The 10,368-nt window shown below is 42.9% G+C and overlaps 1 protein-coding gene across 1 annotated transcript; it reads left to right on the top strand.

Annotated features, from left to right (window-relative positions):
- Positions 1-2,451: 2,451 nt before the first annotated feature.
- LOC119504849 (guanine nucleotide-binding protein G(I)/G(S)/G(O) subunit gamma-10-like) lies at positions 2,452-9,058 on the top strand. Its single transcript, XM_037797429.1, has 3 exons — positions 2,452-2,718; positions 6,965-7,096; positions 8,132-9,058. Exons 1-2 carry the CDS (start codon positions 2,638-2,640, stop codon positions 7,088-7,090), a joined length of 207 nt encoding a protein of 68 aa, XP_037653357.1. The 5' UTR covers positions 2,452-2,637; the 3' UTR covers positions 7,091-7,096; positions 8,132-9,058.
- Positions 9,059-10,368: the final 1,310 nt, after the last annotated feature.

Here is a 10,368-nt window from a genome sequence, read left to right as displayed (position 1 = left end):
CTTTTTTTCTTTTTTCATCTTTCACTTTATTTCTTGTCTGGAGTAATGAAAAGTTTCTAAAAAATTGAACAAAAATTAAGTGTGATGGATGCACAGCTGTATGAGGGTACCCAGGGGCAAGTGATTGTACACTTTGGATCTTTGGATAATTGTATGGTATCTGAACAATCTCAATAAAAATGAAAAAAAAAAAAAATCACAATGAGAAACCATTTCACACCCATTAGAATGGCTGCTATTTTTTTAATCTTCATTTTATTGAGATGTATTCATATACCATGCAGTCATACAAAACAAATCGTACATTCGATTGTTCACAGTACCATTACATAGTTGCACATTCATCACCTAAATCAATCCCTGACACCTTCATTAGCACACACACAAAAATAACAAGAATAATAATTAAAGTGAAAAAGAGCAATTAAAGTAAAAAAGAACACTGGGTACCTTTGTCTGTTTGCTTGTTTGTTTGTTTTCTTCCCCTATTTTTCTACTCATCCATCCATAAACTAGACAAAGAGGAGTGTGGTCCTTACGGCTTTCCCAATCCCATTGTCACCCCTCATAAGCTACATTTTTATATAATTGTCTTTGAGATTCATGGGTTCTGGGTTGTAGTTTGATAGTTTTAGGTATCTACCACCAGCTACCCCAATTCTTTAGAACTTAAAAAGAGTTGTCTAAATTGTGCATAAGAGTGCCCACCAGAGTGACCTCTCGGCTCCTTTTGGAATCTCTCTGCCACTGAAGCTTATTTCATTTCCTTTCACATCCCCCTTTTGGTCAAGAAGATGTTCTCCATCCCACGATGCCGGGTCTACATTCCTCCCTGGGAGTCATAGAATGGCTGCTATTTAAAAAACAGAAAATATCAAGTGTTTGAGAGGAGGCGGATAAATAAGGACACTCATTCATTGCTGTTGGCAATGTAAAATGGTCCAAACACTGTGGAAGTGGTTCTTTAGAAAGCTAAGTATAGAACTACCATATAACTCAGCAATCCCACTACTAGGTTTTTACCAAAGTAATTGAAAGCAGAGACTTGAACAGCTATTTGCAAACCAGTGTTCATAGCATTATTTACAATTGTCAAAAGATGGAAGTAACCCAAATGTCCATCAACTGATGAATGTATAAATAAAATGTGGTTTATACACACAATGGAATATTATTCAGCCATAAAAAGGAATGAAGTCAATACATGCGACAACATGGATGAACCTTCAAGACATCATGTTGAGTGAAATAAGCCAGACACAAAAGGACAAATATTGCATTATCTCACTGGTATGAAATAATTTGAATAAATAAACGTAGAGTCAGAATCTAGAATATAAGTTACCAGGGGATGGGGTGGGGATAGGCAATGGAATGGCTGAGGGCTGATACTGGGCAGGCATGTGACCTGGGTCTGGCTGAGGGCAACTCCCAGAGAGGGACTCGGTTGAGAAGCATCAGCTACCACCACTTACAGTAGGTGGGGGAATGAATGCCTCACTCCTGAATGGGGAACTTGGGTGTAGGGCTGGCCCAGCCCCTCTTGCTCTTGGTTCAGGCCCAGCTAATCCCAGCATTTTAACTTAAAGTACCCTGCCTTTCAGTAGTGATTGGTCGGGTGGGCACAAGACTCATTACAAGTCGGTGCGAGCCAATATGGGGATCTTTGCTGAAACAACCAGAAGAGAGATGCTCTTAGCCCTGTATTTGCTAGGCTGGGACAATGAGAACATCAGGCCTTCCTTCACAGCACTAGAGAGTCTAGCTATTCTGTTGAAGAAAAAGGAGGCTGAGAGCCCTGAAGCTATTATTTGGACAACTAGATCCGCCAGTTTAAAGTCCCTGAACTTTACAGTTACACAAGTCAATAACCTTCTTGCGTTACTCAGTTTAAATGGGTTCCAACAAAATACAATGGTGTACTAGAACAATATAAAGAAATTTTCATCATACATTAAGTGAAAAAAGATCAACACAATTTTACATAGAATCATCTTAGTTCTGTAAAACGAATGTGAACATCATTTTAAAAATGCAGCAGAATACAAACTGGTTATAGTTAAATGGGTGTGTGAATGTGTGAATTTAATTTTCTTCTCTATGTTCCACAAAAATGTCAGGTCTGGGATTTTACCCTACTTGCAAATTAATAAATGAGCCTGTAACTGTTTCATGGAAACCTTATCATAAGGTCTTTCCATGGTACAGAAGCCTTCGCGTTCTGGCCTCTTATTTCTTCAAATCATTTCAAACCTTGGCTCCAGTTTAAATGGGTTCCAACAAAATACAATGGTGTACTAGAATAATATAAAGAAATTTTCATCATCTAAGCCCCTGCGTAGATGCGGAGCCGGAGCCCCTTGGCGGCCACACCGCGCGGCCGGCCGTCCCCGCCGCCGGTGACAGGGAGAACCGCAGGCCTCGTCTCGCATGGAAGGCAGGGAGAACTGAGACGACGGTGTCAACGCAATTCAGGACCCCACACCGCCCTCGCCGTTGGCTGCCCCCGGCGAAGAGGCGTGCGGGGGCGGCGGGGCGGGCGCAGCTGCTTCCCCGCCCCGCGGAGGCGCCGGCCCGGCCTCGCGGCCCAGCCCCCGCCCGGCGCTCGCAGCCGCGGAGCCCAGCGCCGCCGCCGCCATGTCTTCCGGGGCCAGCGTGAACGCTCTGCAGCGCCTGGTGGAGCAGCTCAAGCTGGAGGCCGGCGTGGAGAGGATGAAGGTGAGACCCGCCGCCGAGCCCTTTTCTGCGGCGGGCGGCGCGGAGACCGCTTGTCCCGCGTCCTGCGCCGCCGGGGAGGAGGAGGCCGGCGGCCCTGGAAGGAACGGCCTGCCGAGGGGCCCGCGCGCCCGGGGCGGCCGGGGTGGGCTGCGGGGCCTGGACCCCGAGACGCCGGGAGCGGAGGGGGACACCGGCCCGAGGGCGAGGAGACCGGATCGGGCGGGCCCCGGGGGCGTTTCCTTCTCCCGGCGCTGACTCGGTCGGAGCAGCACGGACGCCGCGCGAGCGGGAGTGCGGGCCGCAGGCGACTGAATGGAGAGGACTCGGTGAGGGGGGCGGGAGGAGGGTGCTCAGGTTCCCGGCGTGGGGAGCGGGGGGCGGCGCCGGAGGAGGGGGCGACGAGTTCAGCTTTGGACGTGTGGACCTTGAGGAGATAATCCAGTAGGAATTTGGCTCTATGGACCGAATCTCAGGTTAGAGAGCAAGGCTGAAAGGGGTAATTAAAATGTATGAAAGTGAACAACGTGTGTCATGTGAAGAGACTGCAGCATGGAAGCCACAAATCAGTCCAGACGGAGGAGGAGAACCAGAAGGCAGGGTGATGGAAGGAAGGAGGGATTTTCAGACATTTGGGGCTTAACCACGAAGTCCATTGTTTTAGTCAGCTCACTAGAAAGTGTCTTGTGTAATTGTCTTTAGCACCTGGCATATCAGTATTTGTGGAACTGTATGTATGAACGACTCACTATTGTGATATTCTGTGTACCTCAATAGTGCTTTTTCCATGTCTTTTTCTATGTAGGTTCTAGAAATAGGGTGATTCTAGTGGGGAAGATAAATAATAAACACATCTACCAATAAATAATTTCAGATAAAAAGTGCCACGAAGGTTATAGAACAAAGTAAGGGGATCAAGAGTTAAGGAATGCAGAGAAGTTTCAGTTGCATAATGCAGCAGTAGAAGGAGAGTGTAGACCTACTAGGATAGACAGACTTTTTTTAAGGAATCTAGTTCTAAAGGGGAAGAAACTTTTTTAAAAAATGAAAAGCCATTTTTTAGGTCAAAAGGAAGAAACAGATGGAGAAGGGGATTTGAAGGTGATGGAGGCCTGGGACAGGAGGGACACCTTGGGAGACAGGAAGGCAGGGGGTAAGGATATGTGTAAAGACACATTTCTAGATATGGGCTTAATGACTTGTATGATAACGATTTTCTCTGTGAAAAAGGAGGCTAAATTTTCTTCCAGGGCAGGGGAAGAGGAGCTACTGGAGACAAGAGTGGACAAAGTGTTGGGGGTGTACCGCCAGGCACACCCACAGACTCATTGGTTCTGAAGATCCAGTTGGAGACTGATTGGTGACTTTTCTTCCTTCAGCAGCATTTGGCCACCCAGGAACCTGGGTGCTGAAGGAGAATGGTGGTTGATCCAAGTGGTGGGTTAGCAGGGGAAGGATGCCAGTAAGGTGGAGGTGGGGCAGAGGGCAAAAGGTTTGTGCATCTGGCCAGAAAGAGGCTGAACCCAGGCTGGGTAGAGAAAGAATCAGAGCCAGGAGAAGGTGATGGGTGAGACAAAGAGGAGCTGGGCCTAGAAATCTCTGTGAGACCAAAGAGCTGATATAGTGAGAATAAAGGAAACAGCATCCTGGACAGGTAGGAGAAACTGTGATCAGAAAGTATGATATTGGAGCGTAAAATTTCAGAAGTGGAGCAGTTACGAATGGTGGCTGTGGCTAGTGGCATTGATGAGAAGGTTGCCTGAGGAGAGAACATTGGGGAACTGAAACTAGGGTTGCTGAAAATGTTCATGATGATGTTGGGAGCCAAGATAGAAAGAAAAACTGTGAGCCAGGTACCTGCCTACCCTGTGAAGTAGCTAGGGAAGATATTATCTACATTTAAAAATAATTATGTGTGATAAAAATGAGACCCATTTGTTCCAGGTCACACAGATAATGAGCCTCTTTTTCTTTTTTCTTTTTTCCTTCTAATGCAGTGTTATTGCGATATCTTCACACACTATCTGGTCCGTCCAATCCATGGCTCACAGTATCATCATGTAGTTGTGTGTTCATTACCACAAGGGGGGTTACTCATGGCGGTATGGTCTGGGGTGCTTGTTAGGGCTTCTCTCAGGTAGCACCTTAGGGAGCCATGACATTCCAGGGTTTGGACTGAATGCTCTCAGTACACTCTGAGATGTCTCCACTGTGACAGACTAGCTAACTGATAAACCAGGACACCAATTTTCTAGTATATAATGGAGAGTATCCTTTCCCAATGATTGGGATGTTTGAAACCCTTCCAAGGATCCCTCTTTTGGAGAAGCCTCTCAGAAGTTGATGGGTTGAGCATGGCTTGGACCAAGGAAAGTCAGAGAGTTTGAGTGGGGATTATCCCCCCTTCAAAGGCAGGGGACAGGTTGTGCTGCGAGTTTAGGCTTGTGTTCTCCCAGTCCAGAATCCTCTCCCTTGATAACACTGGAGAAATGCTGACCATGTTTGGTCTTCTCTTCTTTTCTCTGCATATTCCCTTGCCTTAACTTTTTGACCATGTTCTTTAGGCTCAGGTCCAGTGAGTCCCATTTCTGCAGGGTTATTGGGAGACAGTCTCCTCCCACCCGCCATCTGTGGAGTCCACCTGCTCCCAGAATGCAGGCCTGATTAGTTCCAAATTTTCTTTTGAATTAAAAGTTTTTTCATCAATACCAATTACAATTTTAACAAGAAAATGTCTGAACTTATTTTGAGGGGAGAGTAAGCTTAAACATTGGTCTGGAAATATTATATTATGTGTTTATATTTACATAATATAAAATAAACTGTAATTAATGAAACCGAAATTCTTTAAAGCATTCCAGGAACTTGGTAGCAACTGTCACATAAGTATTTAATTTTCAAGTTATTTAGAGGCTTATAAAATTAAAACAAACTAGTAGTAATATTTGAATAGCAATTGGAACCATTATTGTACAAAGTAACAGTGAATTTTTATACAAAACACCTTTCAATGCAAGAAAATGAGAAGTGAGGCAAGACTTCAAGTAGAAATAGATATCAAATGGAGTATAAGAATAAAATACAATAATAATATTGTATCAGTTTTTGCTGCCTTACAAAGCACCCCAAAACTTCATGGTTTAAAACAACATTTATTAACTTGCATTTCTTAGGTTGAAAATTGGCTGGATTCAAATGGACGGTTCTGCAGATCTTGGCTGGGCTGTCCTGTGCATCTGCAAGCAGATGCTGGGCTGGTTGGTGGCTGGATGATCTAGGACGGCCTCACTCACGTATCTGGAGATTGGTAGGCTGGCAACTGGGGGCTGGAGGAGTTGTTGTTCTCCACGAGACCTCTGTTACTTAGCTTGGGGCTCATTCAGATGGTGGCCTTTAAGTTCCAACTGCAGCAAGAAAGGTAGCTGCCAGGACTCCTGAGGCCAAGGCTTGGTTTGGAACTTGCCTTTATTTTTGCCACATTGTATTAGTCAAAGCAAGGCACAAGTTCCAGCGCAGACTCTGAGGGGATGAGGAAATCGACTGTACCTCTAGGTGGGAAAAGCTGCAGAATGTGACCCTTTTTGCAGTCTGTTACAGTGTGTTGCTAACGATGTGTCAGCACTATTCTAAGTACTTTACTCCTGCTAACTCACTTCATCCTCATGTCAACCCAGTGAGGTAGGTGCTGTTACAGAATACATTGCACAGATGAGAAAACAGAGGCACTGAGAAGTTAAGTAACTTGCTCAAGGTCACACAGGTAGTAAGTGACAGAGCTGGATTTGAGTCCAGGCAATCTGGTTCCAGAAACTGCATTTTCAACCAGTAAGTTGTACTGCCTCAAAAACATGGTGGAAGAACTTTATCACTTGCTTCAAGCAGACGGATAAGGCTCCAGCCTTGTAAACATTAAAACAGTTTGCTTAGATGACAGACTTGGATATATCCGTGCATGCTTTATGTGAGTGAAAATGTGTTAAAGGAACACTTGAAATGAGCTATTTCTTCACCACGTCAGTCTCAAAACTAGGATTCTAAATGGATCAAAGATAGGGATTTTTCTTACCTTTGTCAAATAAGCAACGAAGCCAAGAATATCCTAAATCAGCGTTCCTCTTTGGAGTTACTAGAACTTTCAGCAAAAAGTGTGCCCGTTATGGAGCCGTGTGATCATTTTCTGAGGATCAAATGGCTGTCGGATGGATCTGGCTGGGAGCAGCAGGGCATGCTGGCCTCCTTGTCATTTCAGGTCTCTCAGGCGGCTGCAGAGCTTCAACAGTACTGTGTGCAGAATGCCTGCAAGGATGGCCTGCTGGTCAGGGTGCCAGCTGGGAGCAACCCCTTCCGGGAGCACAGATCCTGCGCTTTACTCTGAAGATTGGTAAGTGACCATACCCCATGGCATCTTGGGGCTGTCACGGGGCTTCCCACAGGATTTGGGCAGCTGAGTTGAATATCTGCTCTTCTTGGGGGAATTAAAATTAAAACAACAGCAACAACAACAAACCCCAGCAAAATGTACAGCTGTCCCTGAAGGGGCCTCTGGTCTATAGTTACGTGGCCTGTAGAACATATCTGATTAGGAGAGGCTCAGTTCTCTCTGGCACTGACTGACGAGATGTTAACACCTAACTCAGTGTGCTTGAGCTCTTTACCTGCGCCAGCTGGCTGTAAGTTCTTGACCGTAATCCCACCTTCTCTATCCTGCTGCCATCCCAGAATTGATTTTCTACTTGGTGTTATTGACTACTCTTGGGACAAAAGAGTCCCCAGACAGGGAAACTTTTTTCTACTACCAGTTGTGATTTCTTTCTTCAAGGCTTGCAGAATATATCTCTATGTTTTAATGGAGGAGGAAATGTAGCTTCTTGGGGGAAAGTCAGAAGAGGGTTAAACACTTTTAAAAATTGATTATTGTGCTGAAAACACTTTGATGGCATGTTAGAAATTTCAAGGGTTCAAATGCTTTGTATTGGAGTTGCATTTATATTTTCCTTATTATTATTATTTTTTTAAGGGGACATGGGCATAGGTTATTGGAGTCTTTGGGGGCCAACATATTTCAAATCGAGTATATGTTCCCATGGGGTGTTCATTCAGTAAGTCGCCATCTTAGGTTCTTTATCACATAGTTGCAAAAGGAAATTGTTTACATTTTGAAAAAAGAAATAATCCTACTATTGGGTACTATTGTAACTTTTAATGGAAAGTGTCCACATTTATGGTATTAAAATGATCTCATGTTGGCATATCACTTCTTTTTATAAAGCGCTTTCATGGGTGTGGTTTGGTTGTGTTTTGTATTAACCTGTCATGTTCTACTTTGAGACTACTAAAGTGCTCTATGAAATGATACCTAGTTAATTTTATGAATAAATCTTATTAAAGAGAAAAACTACCAAACTCTTTCCAATAGGGAAGAAGTTCTTTGAGGAATGCCTTCAAGTACAAAGTGATGACGACCATCTCCATGTTTCAAGAAAACTTTTCTCTAGCCAAACAACTTTTAGATATTTCAGACCTTCCCTGTGGCCTGGTCCTATAGCCAGAATTCTACAGAAATTGATGTGTTTCTGCTCAAATAAGGAAACTGGGTGGAAGAGTGGATCTTTTAAATAATAATGACCTGGTTCTTTTGGTGAAGTGCTTCATACTGAAACAAAAACCCTACCACCAAATATACCAAAATACATCTCTTTCATAAGTGAATTACCAGTGTTTATGTACCTGGAATACCATGTGTGTTTTGTTTACTGGATGTTTACATTTTAGGAAGGAAAACATTTTTGTTTATTAAAAATTGAATGTTTGTAATTTGTTGTTCCTAAGATTTTTATACTGTAACAAAGTTTGTTCTTATCTCATAAATTTAGTTTCTACATGAAGATAACCCAACGATAAGATTGAGGGGAAGAATAGGCTTTACTAATCAAATGATGTCTTGATTTTTCTAAAAAAGAAGACCTTTTTATTTTTAAACACTAAACACGGGAGCTGTTTCTAACAAACTTTTTTGGGAAAGATAAATGTATTATGTATGAGGTTGCCCCATCCTGCATGTGAAGCAGATTTGATCTTTGTCTTAAGTTCCTGTATTTTATGATTGTGGTTTAACAAATACTACATTATTTCATGTCTTTAATAAATGTTAAAAATGTAATCTACATTCAAATGGTTAAAAACAAAGTAATGTGAAAATATTATAGTCTCAAAGAATTCTTAATTTCACAGTGTTTTATTTTGATGATGTGCCTTCAGTTTGATTTGGGACACTTTTTAAATGGATACTTTGTGTTTGTAATAATCTCTGAAGAGTTTGGAAATAAAATTTCTGCTTCCTTCATTATTTTCTATGGCAAGAAAAGTTTGTTTTAAAGCGTCATGAATTTTTGTTTGCTTGTGAGATTGAGTGCTGGAAGTGGGGAGTGACATTTTGTTTTTTAAGTCTGTGTAGAATTGTGTAAATGCCATTGATTGTATACTGTGGATGGATTGTATGGTGTGTGAATATATCTCAATAAAATTTCATTTGAAAAATAAAACAAAACAAAAACTAGATGTATGTATAACATACAGAAATGCCTCAAAAAGAAACGGCTTGTAGCTGTTGAAGTCAAACCAAACTTCAGGCTCCTAAACTTGCATGTCAGGAAGAAAAATGAGAAGACATTCTAATTCCCAAGGAAGGCATGCTCTTAAGTGGTCTAGGAAAATAACGGATAAGGAAGGACTTCTAATGGGCAGAGCTGGGGTGTCCTGGGGAGCAATGGATCTGGGTTTTCTCCCAGAGTAGAATCAGTCCCTCATTGAGGGACCTCCCCTGACCCCAGGGGGTGCACCTGCACAGTTGCGTGGCTGAATTTCAAAATTGCTACAGACTGATGACTGCTGTGTATCTCTTATCCTTTCCCTTACAAAATGAGAATGTATTTATTGAGGTTATTGTGGCCCTACTCCACTGTTGTGCACCCTATGTTTGTCTGGTTGGGGTGGGAGAGATGGAAATAGATAGCTAAAAAGTTCATACATAACCACACTTTGAGTAGCCACAGCTAGGCCCGAAGGAGAAAAATGAGCATTACTTGGTAATCCTGGGCTTTGGGTTGACTGTGGTGACTGGATGGGACTTGGGTGTGTCTCTCTTGAGGTGGGAGTAAATGTTTTCTGTTCTGTGGGCGCGTGAAAGTGGATACTTGGTGACAAGTTGGTGGGCTGTGGCACACATTCTCTTCACCAAACCTCATTTCTTTTTCTTTCTGGGCACCACTTAGACCACATTTCTCAGCTCCCCTTCTAGCTAGATGAGGCCTTGTGCCTGGGTTGTGATCGGTGGGATGTGGGCAGATAAATCCTCACTTTTTCTCTTCCCTTGTTTGCTGTCTGGCTGGAAGTAAGTGTCCTGGGTAATTGGGAAACATTTGTTGAAGAAGGCAGAGTTTTTGTGTTTGTATGGAGTAGAGAAACCCCTATATCCCAAGCAAGTGATCTTAACTGATCAAGAAATAAATTTCTCAGTGTTAAGCCACTGAGATTTATGGGCTTTTCTGTAATAGCACCTAGCCTTATTGTAACAAATACAACCTGGAAGGATACCCATGGTATATTAAGTATAACATATATATAGTGGAATCCTGTGTTTTTAAAAAAGTAAAT

This window comes from Choloepus didactylus, chromosome 10 (genome assembly GCF_015220235.1).
Source record: "Choloepus didactylus isolate mChoDid1 chromosome 10, mChoDid1.pri, whole genome shotgun sequence".
Classification (NCBI taxonomy): Eukaryota; Metazoa; Chordata; class Mammalia; order Pilosa; family Megalonychidae; genus Choloepus; species Choloepus didactylus.
The sequence above is the reverse complement of the archived record's forward strand: the minus strand, read 5'-3'. Positions and strand labels throughout refer to the sequence as shown.